Here is a 20,551-nt window from a genome sequence, read left to right on the forward strand (position 1 = left end):
CATTGCGTGGAAGTCTGGGACGGTGCCTAAGGAGTGGCAGACCGGGGTGGTGGTTCCCCTCTTCAAAAAGGGGGACCATAGGGTGTATGCCAATTACAGGGGTAATACACTTCTCAGCATCCCTGGTAAAGTCTACTCCAAGGTGCTGGAAGGGAGGGTTCGGCAGATGAACCTCGGATTGAAGAGGAACGATGCAGATTCCGTCCTGGCCGTGGAACAACGGATCAGATCTTCACTCTCGCAATGATCTTGGAGGGGGCCTGGAAGTATGCCCAACCAGGCTACATGGGTTTTGTGGATCTGGAGAAGGCGTATGAACGGGTCCCCCGGGAGAAATTGTGGGAGGTGCTGCGGGAGTATGGGGTGAGGGGGTCCCTTCTCAGGGCCATCCAATCTCTGTATGACCAAAGCGAGAGCTGTGTCCGGGTTCTCGGCAGTAAGTCGGACTCGTTCCAGGTGAGGGTTGGCCTCCGCCAGGGCTGCGCTTTGTCACCAATCCTGTTTGTAATATTTATGGAAAGGATATCGAGGCATAGTCGGGGCGGGGACGGACTGCAGTTTGGTGGGCTTGGGATCTCATCGCTGCTTTTTGCAGATGATGTGGTCCTGATGGCGTCATCGGTCTGTGACCTTCAGCACTCACGGGATCGGTTCACAGCCAAGCGTGAAGCGGCTGGGATGAGGATCAGCACCTCTCTAATGCTCTAATTCTGAGGCCATGGATCTCGGCAGGAAACCGATGGAGTGCTTTCTTTGGGTAGGGAGTGAGTCCTTAACCCAAGTGAAGGAGTTTTAGTACCTTGGGGTCTTGTTTGCGAGTGAGGGGACCATGGAGCGTGAGATTGGTCGGAGAATTGGAGCAGCCGGTGCTGTATTACATTCCGTTTATTGCACCGTTGTGACGAAAAGAGAGCTGAGCCAGAAGGCGAAGCTTACGATCTACCGGGAAATTTTCGTTTCTACCCTCACCTATGGTCATGAAGGCTGGGTCATGACTGAAAGAACGAGATCAAGGGTACAAGCGGCCAAAATGGGTTTCCTCAGGAGGGTGGTGGGCGTCTACCTTAGAGATAGGGTGAGAAGTTCAGTCATCCGAGAGGAGCTCGGAGTAGAGCCGCTGCTCCTTCGCGTCGAAAGAAGCCAGTTGAGGTGGTTCGGGCATCTGGTAAGGATGCCTCCTCGGCGCCTCCCTAGGGAGGTGTTCCAGGCACGTCCAGCTGGGAGGAGGCCTCGGGGAAGACCCAGGATTAGGTGGAGAGATTATATCTCCAACCTGGCCAGGGCCCGCCTCAGGATCCCACAGTCGGAGCTGGTTGATGTGGCTCGGGAAAGGGAAGTTTTGGGTCCCCTACTGGAGCTGCTGCCCCCCCGACCCGATACCGGAAAAGCGGATGAAGATGGATGGATGGATGGATAATAATAATAACTATAATAATTAATCTAGCAGCCAATTAGCCTAGGTGAGCACAGATGGATACAGGGGGAAACAGCTAGGCTTAGCAACTACTCTTATTCAAAACTTATTCAATAGGCTGCATTTCCAAAAATATCAAACTATTCCTATAAATTGTATGCTTATTCTATTCATGCTTTAAGAGTCTAAACCCTGAAAGTAAAGAAAGTGGCAGGGGAGGAACTTCATGCATACAGCTCAGCACAGTCAGAAAGGGTTTTCACCTTTGACCTGCATCAGCATGAGGTTCTTGTAGGGCACGGCGCTGTTGTTGGACATCTGCTCTGAGATGTTGACGCTGCGCAGACTCACGCTGCTGAAGTTTTCTTTACTGGCCAGACCTGCCAGAGCAGCCTCAGAGTACTCAGAGGTTTTATTTACTAGAACCAGAAAGAATACACATTTCATTTAAGTAAAAAAATGATAGACCTACAACAGGTAGAAAAATAACATGAATGCTTTATTCATCTTTAAAATGAACTAAAGCCCTACTGTTGCTACAGAAGGGGGTCACTTGAGGCTGCATTCCAATTAGTGTTTACCCAACAAACAAAGAGAGGGAGATGGATGTAGTTTTGTAAGCTTAGGTGTCCAATTTTTCCAGTGGGAGTTTTTAACAGACATTCTAGAACTGTCTTAGGTCTTTCTGTCTCTTTCCCAAATACACTCACACACACAGATGTCATGCTCACACTCACTCTTTGCAGCCTTCATCCTCGAGCTCTCCAGCTGAGCTACATTCAACCTCTGCTCGGTGTACTCGTGTCGGATGTCCTCTCTGGCTGCCAGCATCTTCACAGGGTTTCTTGACGCCTGGACGTTTCTGGACGGACGCACCGAGCGCTTATGCTGCACCATGGTCGAAGTCAACCTGGAAAAGGGAGAAAAGCATGTGTAGGAGTGGTAAACTCATTCATTCATTCTTTGAACTTTTATTTAAATTCAAGAGACCATTGAGGGACGGCCCTCATTTACAATGGCATTGAGTAGTTACAAAGACAAAAACCAAACAACAAAACAAAAAAGAATACACCATCATTAGAAAGATCAAAAAAACAATACAGGTTTAAGACATTCTGAATTGAAAATTTGATAAATAAAATTTGATGAATGAATTAGGAGAACAGGGATTTAAAAGAAAGAACAATTATGTAAAACAAGCACAAGTTTGTCCAAAAATGAGGTGTACTGTATAAATTATATGCAGCCATCAATGCAAGCTTTATCATTTGCTTACTTGGGACCCTGAGAACCAAAGATGGCATCAAAATCATCACTGATCTCTATCCTGGTGGGTATGCGTGGAAATTCAGCAACGTGTCTGTAGAACTTAGAGAAGATTTCATCGTCCAGCTTCATGACTTCCTTCACTGCCTTCTCTGTAACTGTTAAAGTGGTTTCCTGCAGACCTGCCACTGATCAACAAAGGTAGACCAAAGATCAGGGCTGTCAATTGATTAAAAATGTTAATTGCAATTAGTCACATGAGTGCCTGAGTTAACTCGCGATTAATTGCAAATTAATCATATGTTGTTTTTGTTTTTTTATTTGTTATCTGTTCTGTAATTTAAAAGATTTCAAGTTTTTAACGCTTAAGTGGTATTTTGAGACTCAATCTACTCCGGTGGTAACAGTACATGCATATACTGTAACTTTAGTCTTGTCGAAAGAAACATCTGGAAGGGCTTTGAAACTCAACTTGACATTCAAAAGCTTTTTTCTTTATCCATTTCTGCTCCAGGATATTTGTTTATCCTAGACATCCACACTCGTTCATGGATGTAAAAGTCCATAAATCTAGCGAGAAAGTCGCCAAATTGGCAACATAGTCCACAACGTTACTGCTGCAGCTTCTTAATTTCCCGAACGATGTTCGCTCAATAATCACACGTAAGAAATCTACTGCAGGTGAAGAAGACACAAAACATCGCTAAATAGATATTAATATCCCTTAACAAGCTTAAAGTTAGTGAGGAAGTGCATACCTTTGCTGTTCAGACGTCCCAAGAAGCTCTCCAACTTGTCAAGTTTCTTATCCGATTCCATTTCTGGTCCGGCCTCAATTTCTATAAATGAAATCTTTCAATCTTACTAATGGTGACGGCGTACAAGATTACATTTAAATAACAAGAAAATATACACAATTTGGTCATTTCTCAAGTAATTTGTTTCAATTATAAGGTCTTTAAGCTATTGGAAAAATGTTTGATTTTGTGTTTTTATAATATTTTAATAGTTTAATAGTTTTTATGATGATTATGCATTTTTACTGTATATAATATAAAGTACTGTTCACTTCTGTCTCAAGCAACAACAAATGTGTCAATCCATTAAGGTTTAAATCCCGCTAGTTGATGTACTCCTCTGACGGATGTGCGGTGAGGACACAGGACATGCAGGTCTGTCTCACCCTCTAGTGGTTTGTGGACAGCAGGCACGCTGCTCTTGAGTTTGGTGGAGACCGGCGACAGGATGGGGCTAATAACTGAGGAGGAGGCTGCCAGGCCTGCGGACACACAGACAGAAAATATCTCAGATAACCTGCTGTCTGCACCATTTTATTTTAATGCTTATCAGGGCTGAACAATTTGGGAAAGGATCTTTTGGTGATTTTCCTGCTAGATATTGTGATTACAATTTAATTTGCAAAAAAAGTTGAGCTAAAGTTCAATATTCACTGTGTAATAGATAAAACATGTCGTGGAGCATTATAACATGAGACACCATCTATATGCTTATGCAAGGATGTGAAAGGCAATCAATAAGTGTTTATCTTTTCGAAAACATGGAACATTAAAACACACAAACACAGAACATTTATCACAGAAGTTTAAGTTCTAACAATAAAAACCATTCCAATAAAAAGAATCAGGACTTTAATGTAAACTGAAATGTCTGGTATGCCTCTGGTCAACAGCAGCATTTACGTTTTACACCTTCTACCATCATGGTAAATAAAGAAATACAAATTCATATAAAAACCACAGAAAATAGGAAAGTTTTGTGTACAATCTGTGATATGTAACTTTATTCTAGCATTTATCTTTATCTATCAAAAAAAAGTAAATATAATTAAAAGGGGAATAAAACATGTTAAACCAAATGTTACACCAACTAAATATTGCACATGAGATTAATCATGGTTTTCCCGATTAGCTAATTGCATTCTTTTTAATCTTGTTTTTGATTTGAAAACAATTGTTCAGCTAATAGGCATTTTATTCTTAGGTTTTGACTCCTACTTCTGCGTGTGTACAGACAGACTTCCACAAATGATCATACTAGGCATTCACATCTAATACCAGTAAACAAACCTCATCTAAAGTATGTGAGTTAGTGGTAGGGAATGTGTACTTTGCAGGACCTTTTACTCTAATAAAATAAGTGTATTTGTGCATAAAAAGCCCAGTGGCTTTTTTCAAAATTGGAAATGGTGCCCCAGTGTGGATGGGTGGTTTGTTTGTGCACTAACCTTTCTTGACCATGCGTGCAGCCACAGTGTACTGGGTGGAGTCATTGGCCACTCCTTTTCCCTTCGTCTTCCAGGCCTCCTCACGCACAGAAATCATCTGTTTTCTCTCCTCAATGGATATCTGGGCCTCGCTCTCCTCTCCCACTTTCTACACAGACAAAAGGAAATCAGAAAAACTATCAGGTTATAAGAGATTTTTTAAAGTGTCATTTCTTGCATGCAAAGCAATTAACTCTGCAGAATCAGAGTGGAGGTCAGCAATAATCTCAAGAATGTTTCAATCATGTTGGAGTTATTTACTTCACAGGTTTTAAAAACTGCTTTATAACAGAAAACAAGATTGTGGAAACAAACCAAAATGGCTTCAGACACGTCACTTCTCACACAGCTACACTTTAACTTCATGGGATTCCACGCTTCCCTCAGGGGCAATTTTTCATGTAGTCACAGTATCAAACCAAGCAGATAGGAAATAATTTGATGCACTCAAGGGTGTTAGGTGCATATCCTTTCTAGCCTATATAATCTAATTTATTCCACCGTAGGAGTGATGGCTAAACTTAGAGTAGTACTCATGCAGTTAGAGCCATGTTAAACTCAAAAGCACCCAAAGCGACACCTTACACCAGTAGCTGCAAACCAAGCAGAAATATAAGACTCCAGTGCATGCAGTACATTTGAGCGTGCCTGGTGCATGTCCTTACCTGACTATGATGGTCAATATACTGACACTTTTGGCCAAGGGAGATAGTAGGAGAGAAGGTGGAAGAGAATACAGGTTCCTGAGGATGTAGAGGTGGATGGAAAAGTGAAAGAAAGGAAAGCAAAAAGGAGAAGCGATGAGCATGCAGATGAAAAGAAGATAAGGGAGAGATGCAAAGGAGAGAGGCCAGAAACTGGGAATGTAACATGACTGTGGTTAACGGGGAACTTTTCTATTTTTCAACCTGGACCCTTTTTTCCCCATGTTTTTGTGTCTAAGTAAATAACAGTAAGAGCTTTATGTAGAGCGCTGCAGCCTGGCAGTCATGGAACATGCTGCAATGTAATCCTACGGGGCAATAACTACATGCACTGTCATGCCAATGTCTGTACAGTAAAAGTGCTTGTTTTTGCCACTGACAGGCTCAGCTTGTTGTTATTTGTGTCTGACATTCACAGAATGAACCCTTCACAGAAATAGGAAGTTCTTCTTTAACCTTTCCCTTGATCTGTTTGTGACAATGTCTCGATCACAGAGAAGTCTTGTTCTGAGACGGTGATAACTTGACTTTTCCACATCAGAATCATCAAAATGTCCGCTATAAAATTGAAAACCCTTTTGATAACACTAAGCTACACTTTCTGCACTCCAACACAACACACTCTTCCCAGCATTCCCCTCTCCAAATCTCACGTTGCTGTTTTACGGCAACAAATCAGCTCTTGCAAGAATTCAGAACAAGTGTTCTCCGTGAGCAAGATTTAGTTAGACACAATAACAAATAGACTGGATGAAGCAAAAGGTAAAGAAAAACATCATATTTATTAATAGGGTCCTTACACACATTCTGTACACATGACACTTCACATGAAAGCAAGGGAAAATAGGGTCCAGGGTTGAAAAATATCAAAGTTCTCCTACTACTACTTGCTCTTTTTCCACATTAAAACCAAATTATTTATATACGAAATAAACAAAACTTTGTAAGTTAGTTAGTTGTTGTTCTTTGTTGTTTTTTATATACTTTTAATATATATTTTTCAGCTACGTGTACTGTCTGTACACAGTATTTTGTTAGATCTTTGTTCAGTTTTGTTTTCCTTGTTTTTAGCTGTATGTATTTCTGTTGTCAAATCCCTTTCTGCTCTGTCTAAACATACTTGGCCAACAATTCTGATTCTGATAAATATGTTTTTAACACATATGGAAAATGTTAATATTAATTTGGTGTCTCTAATAAATCACATACGTCTTGTAAAAGTAAAATTGATTGCTTATGAATTAACTTGCTATGCTTCACCAAATAAAATAAATGAACTTAAAACATTAAAAACAATGTACATTTTTACTGTTAGTAACAAAGCATCAAACTGCACAAGCCATTTTTGTCTTTCGGTACTTTGTAAGTTGAGAGAAGAACAGCTTGTCTCAGGCATAGAAAGTTACATATTGAATTACACCTATGCAATGAAAACAATAGATGGTCTTAAAAGTTAATATATCTATGTAATTTATACATATAATCAATTGCAGTGGTTCACTCATTTAAACAATACAAAGTCAACTTGCGAACTCTCATAAAAGTCATTTTTTGCCCTCTCAGATTACTTCATTTGAATAATCTTTAGATGCCTTAATAGTTAAATTCATCCAGTATTTTGCAGGGGTGGGGAAAACAATAAATGTCCTGAAACAATTAACATAATTTTTACCTTTCCCTCAGATTTATCTTGTGACCCAGAGAAACACTGCTCCACCCTTCCTTTAAAAAATCAAGGTTGATTTTGAAATTTATTTTTATTTATTTATTTAGCTTGAAGACATTTATTAAGCTTTGTTGTCGAGCCAAAAAAAGCAATGACAAAGCAGCATCAATGTGCTTATATTCTTTTTAAAACAATCAGAAGAAGAAAAAGCTTTCAGTCTCAGCAACTTTCCAACCACCATCCCAACATTTCAGTTGCACTACAGGGTGCAAGTAAACAAGAAAAGCCATTAGAACCACAGATTCAGGAGCAGCAATCACACAAAGTCCACACAAAGCTGTGATTGGAAAACACAGGCCTCACACAAGAAGCTGATTGATTCAGGGTTGGTGTGCAGCCCACACCGACTCGCTTACCCACAGCTGTTCAGACACAGACACAACCGAGTAGTCTTGAACGACCACCCCTTCCTCCTGAGGGGTCAAACACAGGGGAAGTTCTTGGTCAGAGGGAGAGAAAGGGGGGAGAGAGGGAGAGGGACGGGGGGCTGGAGGATCACCATACAGGGTTTAAGCAGGCAGTTTCTCCCAACAGAATACTAATGAGAAGTAAATGAACATAGTTATATACATAGTTTTAGCTGCTGTAAAACCGATAGAGTCATATAAATACATTGATGGGATTCTTGAATCATTTCTTTTGTCAAATAAGCTTTGAAATCCATTTTTGAAATTTAGTCTGGAGCTTACCCAAATCTAATATTGTAACCCCCCCCCCCACACACACACACACACACACACACACACACACACTGCTAAGTCTGCGGCGGCAGACGGCCCCATATGCTTCCTGACTCAAGGGAGAAATAAAAGAGCACTTAGCTAAAAGAGCGGGGACAGGACATGGTAACCAGGAAGAATGTGGGATGAAATGTGGCACTTGTGTTTATTCTGGCTATATTTTGGTAAAGTTGTTCGACCGTTGGTGACCATAATAACCATCAATGTAACTTTTTTTGAGAGATTGATGTATTTTTTTAAATTCAGGGCCCCAAAAATATCCGCATAAGTTCCCACAAAGATAACTCACCATAGCTCAATAGTAGAAGGTGACAAAATAAAATTAGACATTCTAATAAATGTAATGTAATAAGGCCTGTAACAATTATTACACAATTGTCTAATAGTCAATTTCTTTTACGTAATTGCCGTTTCTTTCAAATACTTGCTATGATAAGCTAATGTCTGCCGGTGGTAATTGTTGATTTTGTTTAGATATGCCAAATTGTAATTATATAATTGGTTGGACTGTTGAGCTAAAGCTGTGCTAGCTGTTGGCACTTTACCCTAAACACGTTCATAGCAACAAAAATGACAAGGGGGGAGAATACGGATAGAAAACACATTTTATGATAACAAGAGGAGTTGTTTCCCTCATAGGGTGTGTGTTTGTGTAACATCATCTGGGTCACATGACTGCTATATAACCAAAAGATGTATCCTGGAAATCATTCAAAACATGTTTAAAAAAGTGATACATTAATAAATAATAAGCAACATTTGGAATTGTTACAGCTCTAGATATAATCTGATTAGTGCTGAAGAGACTGACCTTGTTGTCGCAGGTCTGCTCTGACTCCCATTGCTGAGCCTGCGTCTCCGTGGATACCACCTGGACCACTTCCTGTTTCTTGTTGATCCTGTTCCTCCAATCCTCCTCACCACTTTTCTTCAGAAGTGCCACTCTGATATAAAACAAGTACATTTTAATATGTGCATGTATGAGAAACACGATACTGTATATGGGGCTACATTTGGGGTAAATATGTAAACAATACTCAATATGAGTTAATGTTGATTATTGGGATAACAGTATTACTTGCGATAAATAAACACATATTAAAATTTACTCAATTCTATTAAACTGCCTTTAAAGTTATTGAGCACTTTTCAATTTAATGCACTGGTGTGTTCAAATCTGAAATGTAGTTGCATATAAAAAAAAAAAATTCTGGTTGTTTAGCTTACAAAATGTTTTTAGGAGAATAACAAAAGGAACAAGCCAAGTCAGGACAGACAGTAATGTACTCAATCGCTGAATTTAAACCCTGTCAGACTAGCTGCAAATACTGTTTGGTGTAATGGGTTTGGACGCTTTTGAATTGCCCTCTAATATTACCATGCAATTTTATTTTAGAGACAGTTGTTCTCATCAACCTATAATAATAATAATAATAATAATAATAATAATAATAATAATTTAGGTGTGAAAAACAAGGTCAGAGATTTTTGCTTTGCAGCTTGCAAATATGACTTTTAAAACAAAACAAATAACCCTCCAAAGTACTGATAATGGGTGGCTAAAGGGTTAAATAAAGTATGTCATCATGTGTGCTGCTTGAATGTGGACAGGGCAGAAAGGAGGGCATTGGCTAAATCTCAGAGGATTTCTCCTCCAGTCCACACAGTTCTCTGCTGGCTGGGAGAAGAAACACAATGTTGCTAAAAAAGGGATCCCTCTCACCTCCAAATGGTAGTAAGGTGGAGCGCACCTATATAATGCAAGAACGGGCAGACAAGTTCTGCCTGATTCTGTCAAACACTGAAGATTTATGAGGCTCTGGCTCAGCGTGTGATCTTTCCGGAGATCTCAGTTTGCACCTTGCAAAGAGCTAAGCTCTGACTGGATCCTGGATTTGTGAATGGAATCAAGGTTAATTTGTGTCTGCAGTTTTTCTAGGAATTTGGTTTAATTGAGCTTTTTACCCCTCATGCCTTCATTTGGGTTTGGCTTTAATTTTTGGAGACCCTGCTCTTATGTAAGAAATTGGAGCAGATACTTATGAGTTGTTGCCGTTACCACTGATCAAACAATCTAACCATAATGCAGTTAGCCTCAGTAACCAGGCCGCAGACCCCCTCTTTCTCTCTCTCTATTTATCCTCCCCACCAACACACTGAATGAACCCAGCAGAAAGGCAGAGACTTGCTAGTTAGAAAATGACAAAAAGAAGGAAGGACAAAGAGAAAATAGAACATAGCAAAAGACAAAATGGACAAGCATGACCAAAAACAAACTCAAGCAGTAACAGACGTTTAGAGTAAATCTTGTATATCGTAATTAGCTTTTACTAGCCTTTAAAGTTACATCAATACTAATTATTTTTATTTTTACAAATCATCCCTTTCTATTGGCAAGGCAGAAAATATTCCTAAATCTGGTACACAGTCCAGGGGTTGGGATAGTGCACTCCAGAGAAGCATTACATTGTCCAAATGTCAGAAGAAAAGTGTGCTGAAAGGATACTAAATAAGTGTTCTTGGCAGCCAGTTTCAGATCTCAGCCAGTTGGCTTCACAACCTTAAAGGTGCTCTGAGCGATGTCACGTGTATTTTAGGCAACATTTGTTGTCACATACAGCAAACAACTCGTCACCATCCGCGAGCTGCCTGTCCCCAGAACACATTGTAAAAAAACGCGGTTTCTGTAGACAACCCAGGGTCTACAAACAACAACAATAACAAACTGTGCCAACCTGCAGACACAATCAATCAAATCAATCAAAATATATTTATATAGCACTTTACAACTACCAGCAGGTATCCAAAGTGCTTAACAAAATGAGTAAAATCCCAACATACAATAGAAAGAGTAAACATGGAAAACAGTAAAATCAGAAAAGGTTACAAAGACACAAAAGAATGAAATCGTCACACCACTGGTACGTATTAAAAGCCAGACTGAATAGATATGTTTTGAGTTTGGACCTAAAAAGAGCGACATCTGTAGCAGTACGTATATCAGGGGGTAACTTGTTCCAGAGTCTTGGGGCAGCAACTGCAAAAGCATGATCCCCCCACCATACCTGGACCTTGGGACTTCTAAAACCAACTGAGTTGAAGACCGCAACGACCGGTAGTGTTCCAGCACAGTTAAAATTTCAGACCAATACTCTGGGTCAAGACCATTTAAAGCTTTAAAAACAAACATTAAAATTTTAAAATCTATTCTAAAACGGCCCGGGAGCCAATGCAGGGTCTAGAGAACGGGAGTGATGTGTGCACGTCTAGGTGTATTTGTTAAGCTGGGCCATTCTGCATGCCTGGAGTACTGAAAATAATACACTCCGTTTTATTATCATTCAAATTAAGAAAATTGTCTGAAAGCCACAGCTTAATTTTAGCAATGCAGCTTAGCAGGGAGTTTAGTGCAACACTGTCATTTGCTTTCATCGGCAAATAGATTTGTAAATCATCTGCGTAGCAATGACATGACCGGTTGTGCTTCCCTATAATCGCCCCTAAAGGCAGCATATATAAAGAAAACTGAACAGGGCCAAGGATGGATCCCTGGGGTACCCCACAAGATAGAGGAGCAACTGACGAGGAGAGGTCCCCAATCATGACAGAAAAGCTCCTATTTGACAGATAGGAGCTGAACCATTTAAGTGGCAAACCTTTGATGCCTACACAATTCTCAAGGCGTGAGAGGAGGACTGCATGGTCCACTGTATCAAACGCCGCTGTGAGGTCCAAAAGGACTAAAACGGTAGGATTCCCGGCATCTACAGATAGGGCAATATCATTATGGTCCCTCAACAGTGCAGACTCAGTGCTGTGACGTGATCTAAAACCAGATTGAAACTTTTCAAAAACACAGTTCAGTTGTAAAAAGACTTGTAACTGTATACAAACAAATTTGTCTAAAACCTTTGAAAGAAAAGGCAGATAAGAAACTGGTCTAAAATTGGACAGCACTGTAGGGTCAAGATTAGGCTTCTTAAGTAGGGGCCTGACCACAGCATGTTTAAAGGCAGCTGGGACCCTAAAGTAAGACAGGAATTAAAAAGAGTAAGAAGACTCACCCCAATGGTATTAAAAACCTCCTTCACCATTTTGGCGGGGACAATGTCAACAACCTCACTAAGTAGCGTCAGAGAAACAGGCTTAAATTCCTCAAACACAGCTGAGTGTGTAGGAGAAGCAGGTAAAAACACCTTAAAATTAGCACTGGTGATCTTCCTAATATATGCTACTTTGTCAATAAAATAACCAAGAAATGTCTCACATGTACTGATTAACACATCTGTCGGAGCAGAGGAGCATGGATTTATGAGTTAATAGTATTAAATAACACTCTAGGTTCGTGGCAACTGCTAGCTATGACAGATGAGAGATGCTGCATCTTCGCCACCTTTACAGCATTCTGGTAAGTGGCTAGACTGATCTTTAATACACCCAGTGACAAGTGTAAATTGTCTTTCATCCATCTTTGTTCAGCTTGTCTGCAGTGTTTTGCCTAAGGGCTCTTGTGGTGTCATTTGGCCAGGGGTCCGCCTTCGGTTTAACAGCTTTAATCCGATAAGGGACAATAGAGTCTAAAATGTCAGTGCTTGTGGATCTCAGAGAGAATGTTATCTGGGGAAGAGTGAGAGACCAGACCATTCTTTATATAAAACTGTGAGCACGCAAACCCAGGTGCAAACTCTCCAGCTGAAAAAGGAGGTGATGCAGCGGCGCCTTTAAGCTTAGGAGACAGGCTTAAAAGTAGTAGGTGGAACACTGATCTCAAACCTGATGGGGAAGTGATCGGAGATACCAGTTTCATTTATTTCTCCAAGTGAAACTGAAAGCCCATAGGACATGATGAGATCCAGGGTGTGGCCTAGATGATGTGTCGTCCCTTCCACATATTGGCTAAGACCAAAAGAGTTCAAAAGTGTTTTAAAATCATTAGCAACTGGGTTTGAGGGACAAAACACGTGGATATTGAAATCCCCACAAACCATGCGTTTGTCTTGTTTAGGAACAGCATCCTCTACAAACTAAGAAAATTCACAAATAAAATCCTTGTTGAGTTTTGGTGGGCGATAAACAACTGCACACAACACAGGAGAATCCAAATCAGCCATGAACAGCTGAAGTTCAAAACTATTAAAACTAAGTGAAGGTAATAACCTGCATCTGAACTTGTCTCTGAATAAAGTGGCCAGCCCACCACCTCGACCTGACACTCTGGGAGAGTTGAGGAAAGAACAGCTGGGGGGGGAGGAGCTCCGAGAAGGCGCTGTCATCACCTGGTTTCAGCCAGGTTTCCGTCAACAACAAAAAGTCCAGGTAATTGGTCGTAAAAAAGTCATTCAATGTAAAAGTCTTATTTGTGAGAGATCTAGTATTGATCAGCGCCCTGCGAATCGGGCGCCTTTCAGTCTGTTGGGAAAGACGATTGAGCTGGCGGAGATTCCCGTGTACACAGCCTCGCTTGGGGCTTCCTGTTCCAGCAGCGGGGAGATGGGAACTCAGAGTCCGGTACAGTCTGCCGGAGCCACCGGTAACTGTATACCGGAGAATGCCGTGGATTGCAACCAATGAACTCCACGGAAGATTGGACACATGGAATGGACCAGATCACAGGTGGAGGATGATGCCAGGTATGCTCTCAGCCTGACACGTACTCCTCCTCTCTTGCGGCATCTCCTGCGGCAATTTTTGTGGAGCGGCGGACAGGGCTGACGCCGTAGGTAGGCCGGAATGGACGCAAGGAAAGGCAGCGGCGGCGTACATGACTGAGCGTCAGAGCCGTAGATCAAAACTTTCTCCGCAGACTTACATATACTTAAAACAGTCAAGTGGTCATACACCAGCAGCGGTGACACATTTCGAGTGACAAAAAGTAAAAATAGGCGAATCAACGATAATCCCAGCAGAGGTAAGCGGCGAGACACACACAGCGGCGCCATCTTCTCCCAATCACAAAGCATAACAAACAGAGATTCAGCGTTCCAGCCAATGACCGACAAGAAGGATTTGGGGTGGGGGTGGGGGACTATTGTGCGGAAGCACAGAAGGGAAGGGGGAGGGGATGGGATGAGGAGGAGGGAGGGGCAAGCTAGTCTTTTTTTGTTTGAAAATACTTCAACAAGAAGTAACGTCACCCAACATTGCTTAGAGCACCTTTAATAGTGACATTAAGCTGACTAGTAATGTATTTCACTGTATTTCATTGTCACTCACCTCTCCTTGATGGACATCTGTTTGGCGGACATTTCGTCAGACAGCGGTTCTCCAGAGTCTATGGGGGACAGCAGATCTCCAGATAGGACACTTTGCCTGTTGAAGTCCTCGCTGTGGTCCAGGGGCAAGGACTGGGACTTTACCAGCGCCTGGGGGAGGGACTGGGGTTTGGGAGGTGTCTGCGGAGGCACCTGGGTTTGAGGGGTTGTCTGCTGGTAAGGTTTAGGGAGAGGTTGCACAAATCCCTGAGGTTGGGGCTGGGTTTGTGGGGATTCAATGAAAGGTTTGGGGTACGTTTGTAAGGGCTGGGAGGGCGGCTTGGGTTTGATGTCGGCCAAAGGTTTGGGGGGTGTTGGAGGAGGCTGCTGTGTGAAGGGTTTAGGAAGAGTTTGAGGAGGCTGGGTGTTGGTTTGCTGCTGTCTGCTTGAAACGTGAGACACTGTCCTGGATGACACTTTAGCTACCAGAGGCCTAAGTGGAGCAGGATGATCTGGCAAGTCTGAAAGAAAAGTACACAGTATGGAATTATGTAGTTACAATGTCTGAACTTTTAAAGGTCAAAACGACTCATGTGCTTTGAGTAAACCAAACAGTATTTTTTTTTAATCATATTGTATTGTATTGTAACAGAACTAAATATAACCAAAGCTGTTTTAGTTTTAGTTAGAAATTCGGGAGAATGGGTCCAATACTGAGAGTTTGTTAAGGCCAATCTTAAACATGGAAGTTGTCCCACCCTAAAAGGGTACTGCAAAACAAATAGGAGAGTCAAAGAATGTCAATCAAAAGCAGTTTGTACACAGCTACAAAGTCCTGAAGAAGATCAGCTAAAGTAAAAAGCCCAGTGAGAGATAATTTGGGCTGTATCGATATGGAAAATAAAATCAAAATGGCGAGATAATTTGGGCTGTAACGATATGGAAAATAAAAACAAAATGGCGACACTCAGCTCCACAAACCTGTGTCGTGGAGTGAGAAGGCAGAATTGCAACACACCCCTTCCAACTCCCAGAGTTATCCTTCTCGATCAAAGCCAGTGCTACCACATCTTTGACTTAGTCCTTTTGGTGCCTGTTTTGTCAGGTAAATTTAGCTAACTGTGCAGACGTCTAAAAGCAAAAGAGGGGGCACCGGTTATGCTTATGGAAGTGTAACATTACGAGTGGCCGCTGTTCTGACTTGGGTGTCTGGGTCTGTAATCTGCCGTTAGCATCCTTAGCACCGGAGTTCACCGGGATGGTTGCTAGCCGGCTGGGGGCTGACTGTGGATGTGAACCCCGGCCAGGGCTGTAATGGAAGCCTCACAGTGCAGGGAGACTGAGGCAGAAAACAGAGGTGTGCTAGCTAGCTAAATTACCATTAGATCAGTCGTCTATCTATACAGTTAACATTACTGATACATTTGTTTAGCTACCCCAGAGTTGTTAACACAAAAAACAATCATGGTCAAATCGTATTAAAAATAAATGAGCGTGTTGGACAGTTTTGCAATCTTATGTAACCCACCAAGAATTACATTAGCATAAGCATTAGCTACTTGTCAACCAGCAGCTTTATAGTAGGCACCAAAGCACTCTTCCTCTTTGTTCCCCCTACAGCTTGGGACCAAAATTGTTACCATTATTCTTATGTCTCATTATAACGAGTTAATAAACCACTGAAACCACCACTTTTTTTAAAGGTACAATAGAATCTTTGAATCAACATTGAATTACTGTAATGTATTACATTGCATGACTGTGTTGCAAACTGGGATGTAATCAATGACAAAACGATGCCATGTGGCAGAAAAAACTTATTACGTGGGTCAAAAATTGTGAACCGAATCAAACCAAAGTTTGCTGTATTGTTACAGCCCCAGAGATAATGGATGTAGAGTATCATACAAAGCCTGCTGTGCTGTGTGAAAACCACTACATCTTAGGCTTAAAACTAGTTTTTTGTTAAGGTCGGGGTAAGGGTCGGCGTTAGGCATGTAGTGGTACGTCCGCAGGGAATTAGTTTAAGTCAATGCAGTCCAACCCACTATACTTTAGTGAAGATCTACCCATCCAAACTAAATATGAGTACAGCCTGCAGACAAGGCGTCCATTGTGTCCTTCCTGTCCTCTACCTGCTTCATGTAAGTGCCGGCAAATTGTCCTGCACTTTCTCGCTGAGTGCTTTCATCATTCTGTGCTGTTTGTGTGCATCCATGGAGAAAAAAACACCTCTGGACACATTCTGCATTAGCACATAAAAAAGAGTTCAGCACATTATACTGTATTATGTGCAAGGCTAAACCAAAGGTATAACAGGGTGCCTGGGGACCACAACCCCTTGATGGGCCATGACAGTAAGCACACACAGGTCGATTTAAAAAAATCTCTGCCGTCTATTAGATGACAACATACATGTCAAGAAAGGGCTTCCTCTTTCCAGACAAAGGGAGCCACGAGGCAAATGCATGGAATAATATGCTAATTAGATGCAGCTTCAGTTGTCTCTCTCTCTCTCTTTCTCTTTCCTCCCATCTCTCGCTATCAGAGCCAAATCAAATACCCTCAGCTGGGACAAGTGTGTGAGCAGCTGGCAGAAAGCAATCCTGCGTGGGAGCACGCTGCATAAAACAAAGAGGATAATAAGAACAGCCCCTTCCCCAGACATTGATTCCTCTTTTTTTGTCACTTCCTTTCTCTCATATCTGTGTCCTACCTGAGATGCCTGGCTGGCTCCCGTTGCTGCTTCTCTCCTGCTCCTGTGTGGAGGAGACGTGAGCTGCCTCTCTGAGGTACCCCCGTCTTCCTCTTCCTCCCCCCTCTGCTCTCTCCCTGCTCTCCTGGGATTGTCCGTCTGCGGCTCTCCGGCCAGGAAGAGGCTCTGATTGGCCTCTCCTCGGAAAGGGTTCGGCAGAGGGATGAGGCTGGGGATGCTGCTGCTGCTGCTGCTGCCTGCCGTCCCGGTCCCTGACAGGGGAGTGCAGGTTTCTCTCAATGTTGCTGTCTAGGATCTCTTCTCTGGCTCCTCCCTGCTGTCTCCCCCTAACCTCCTCCTCCTCCTCGGAATGCTCTCTCCATCCCTCCTCCACTAACTCCCCCTGCTGCCTGTGACTGGCGGAGGATGTGGGAGTTAGAGGAGCCCCCGCTCTTGGCCGGCTTACAGGGAGGAGAGGGGAGGAGTCAAGCTCAGGCTCGGACTGGCCTGGGTCCCCGCTCTGGGTCATAGAGAAATACCTCAACGCCCTCTCCTGGTGGTTGCTTGTGCTGCTGAAAGCCTGTTGTTGGGCAGGGATGTAGGGGACTGCGGTGGACTTTCCTGGACGGTGAGCGTCATCGTCGCGGACGCCGAAGCCACCGCTGCTGCCTGGTGGGACTGTTACTGTGGCGACGGAGGATTGGGAGGTGACAGTTGCCACAGAGCGGATCAGGCAGGCTGACAGGGGCTCTAGTTTGATCTCACCTCCGTTTTTCAGCTTCAGGAACAGCAGGAATCAAGTCAGAAATTGAGGATGGATATAATGACCAAAGGAGAGGAGAAGGGATGGGTTACATGTGTTTGAGGCAGGTAAAAGGTATGTGTGGATGTTACAGGAGATATTTGGATGGATGGATGGAAGAATAAAGTGTGATGACAGAGAAGATTAGAGGTAAGAAAGGAACAGATGGATGGATGAGAAAAAGGACAGCAGCCAATAAAGCAAATTAGGGAAAACATTGAAGTAGATCAGGTTTGCTCATGAAGCTACAGCAACTCTGTCTTTCACAAAATGGCAGCAGGAAGCTCAGACTGTAACACAACAGAGTCATAAAAATAAACAGACAAAACATGTACAGAGCTCCCACAGTTATCATCTGACACTCATATGCATCCAAGCTATGTCATTCACAAATACATTTTAATATCACAATGGCATGTATCTTGTCTGGATGTGCTTAGGTAACTTTTTTTTCATTTTAGCGTGTTTGTGTTCATATTTGCTTGTCATTACCCTGACTTATCATTTGATTTAGAAAAATTGATGAAATTGTCAGTGGTGTCCTTAAGGGTAAATTCCAGTAGATGGATGAGAAAAGTGAAGATCTTCTATTGTGGACGTACCCCTGAACAAGAAACACTCCATAACTAAACATGATAGTTACAAAATCACATAATCAATACAATTGTACTGATAATCTGACAATAAAATGACTTTTGGTGGTTTCAGAAATGTCGAATGTCAGAATGTCAGAAATCAGTAATGTATCTATGGTGGCCAAACAGATTAAGGCATTCCTTTTTCATTTAACTCAGCTGGAAATATCAGATATGTTCTTTGTCATACAGTATCAAGAAATCTGACCGAGTCTATTATTGGTCATAAACCATGACAACCCAAGGTGGAAATCAGTAAACAGAGGTGCAGTGCTACACACATCTCTGTGCTTCAATACTACTACTAATACTACTGAACAATTTGATATCAGATAATTGAATTGATCTATTTTGTCTTACTGAAACATGGCTGGGCCATGAAGAATATTCTGTCTAAATTAAGCCACTTCTTAGTCATATTAACACTCAAATTCCTCAAGACTTCCTCCCCCAAGAAATCTGTGACTCTGAATCCCTCACCATCTTCCGGTCCCGCCTCAAGACCCATCTCTTCAACTCTGCCTATCCGTAACCGAGAATGTAGTTTATTCTCAGCAATGATGGTATATTAGGTTATTACTTTTGCTCCGTTAAACGTTCCATTGTTGTTACACAGATCATGGAGCTCTGAATACGGACCGTTGTTAAGTGAAAGTGGGTCAAGTTGTACTTGGGGCGGCTGTGGCTCAGTGGTAGAGTGGTTGCCTGCCAATCGGAAGGTTTGTGGTTCGATCTCCGCCCCTGCAATCATTGTCGAAGTGTCCTTGGGCAAGGCACTGAACCCCAAGTTGCCCCCGGTGCTGCGCATCGGAGTGTGAATGTGTGTGAATGTTTATCTGATGAGCGGGTGGCACATTGTACGGCAGCCCCGGCCACAGTGTATGAATGTGTGTGAATGGTGAATGTTCCCTGTAGATGTAAAAGCGCATTGAGCAGTTGTTAAGACTGGAAAAGCGCTATATAAATACAGCACATTTACATTTACTTCCCCTACCCCCAGGCAGCAGCATAGCCCCGTAATCCTGTTTATTTACAGAAGGCATGTAAATGTATGTCTGATCTTTTCTATGTTAGCTGTTAGCCCATACTAGTAGAATGTAGTATAGTATAGTAAAATAAAATGTGCACCACTGTAGCCAGGCTGACAGAGAGTTACAGCTCTACTAAACCATCTAGTCCTATAGCTCTAAATAGTGACAACTTCATGAGCTTCTTTAATGATAAAATTATAAAAATTAGAGAAACAATTCATCACCTCTTGCCCTCAACTGCAGACCTGTCTAAGGTTCACCCTTAGACAGGTCTGTAGGACCGCTAGAAAGTCTGACAAGACCTGATATATACTTAGACTGCTTTTATCCTATAGACCTTTGACAAGTAATGTTAAAGGTCTCTTCAGGTAAGCCATCTACCTGTCTCTTAGACCCCATTCCAACAAGGCTACTTCTTCTAGTAATGAACCATTACCAATGGTTAACACTTCATTACTAGATATGATCAAGATGCCTGTATTAACAGCAGAGGTGTAGTGGTAAAAGTAGAGGTGGGTAAACTATAAATTCTGTGACCAGGTGGACCACGAAACAATCACCAATAAGGTGGGCCGCGGCCATATATACACTCACATTAGGTACACCTGTCCAACTGCTCGTTAACACTTAATTTCTAAGCAGCCAATCACATGGCGGCAACTCAGTGCATTTAGGCATGTAGACATGGTCAAGAGAATCTCCTGCAGTTCAAACCGAGCATCAGTATGGGGAAGAAAGGTGATTTGAGTGACTTTGAACGTGGCATGATTGTTGGTGCCAGAAGGGCTGGTCTGAGTATTTCAGAAACTGCTAATCTACTGGGATTTTCACGCACAACCATCTCTAGGGTTTACAGAGAATGGTCCGAAAAAGAAAAAACATCCAGTGAGCGGCAGTTCTGTGGGCGGAAATGCCTTGTTGATGCCAGAGGTCAGAGGAGAATGGCCAGACTGGTTCAAGCTGATAGAAGGGCAACAGTGAGTCAAATAACCACCCGTTACAACCAAGGTGGGCAGAAGAGCATCTCTGAACGCACAGTACTTCGAACTTTGAGGCAGATGGG

The 20,551-nt window shown here is 42.3% G+C and overlaps 1 protein-coding gene and 1 long non-coding RNA gene across 10 annotated transcripts in view; one reads left to right on the forward strand and one right to left on the reverse strand.

The window, feature by feature from the left end:
- LOC117953601 (supervillin-like) overlaps window positions 1–20,551 on the reverse strand; it is a 75,462-nt gene that overhangs the window by 22,384 nt on the left and 32,527 nt on the right. For 7 of the 9 annotated variants that reach the window (XM_034886764.1, XM_034886762.1, XM_034886758.1 and 4 more), the window contains 11 exons: window positions 17,042–17,798; window positions 14,348–14,846; window positions 8,946–9,078; window positions 7,751–7,807; window positions 5,630–5,707; window positions 4,926–5,073; window positions 3,864–3,959; window positions 3,439–3,519; window positions 2,691–2,868; window positions 2,152–2,324; window positions 1,678–1,833 (listed from right to left, as the gene is read on the reverse strand). In XM_034886764.1, coding sequence (XP_034742655.1) covers window positions 1,678–1,833; window positions 2,152–2,324; window positions 2,691–2,868; window positions 3,439–3,519; window positions 3,864–3,959; window positions 4,926–5,073; window positions 5,630–5,707; window positions 7,751–7,807; window positions 8,946–9,078; window positions 14,348–14,846; window positions 17,042–17,798 — 2,356 coding nt within the window. The remainder of the gene's footprint in view (window positions 1–1,677; window positions 1,834–2,151; window positions 2,325–2,690; window positions 2,869–3,438; window positions 3,520–3,863; window positions 3,960–4,925; window positions 5,074–5,629; window positions 5,708–7,750; window positions 7,808–8,945; window positions 9,079–14,347; window positions 14,847–17,041; window positions 17,799–20,551) is intronic. The other 2 variants (XM_034886760.1, XM_034886763.1) reach the window with 2 other exon arrangements.
- LOC117953699 overlaps window positions 11,522–20,551 on the forward strand; it is a 16,955-nt gene continuing 7,925 nt past the window's right edge. Inside the window, exons 1-2 of the long non-coding RNA XR_004658660.1 lie at window positions 11,522–11,882; window positions 15,716–15,717. This is a non-coding gene — a long non-coding RNA (uncharacterized LOC117953699). The remainder of the gene's footprint in view (window positions 11,883–15,715; window positions 15,718–20,551) is intronic.

Source organism: Etheostoma cragini, chromosome 12 (assembly GCF_013103735.1).
Source record: "Etheostoma cragini isolate CJK2018 chromosome 12, CSU_Ecrag_1.0, whole genome shotgun sequence".
NCBI lineage: Eukaryota > Metazoa > Chordata > Actinopteri > Perciformes > Percidae > Etheostoma > Etheostoma cragini.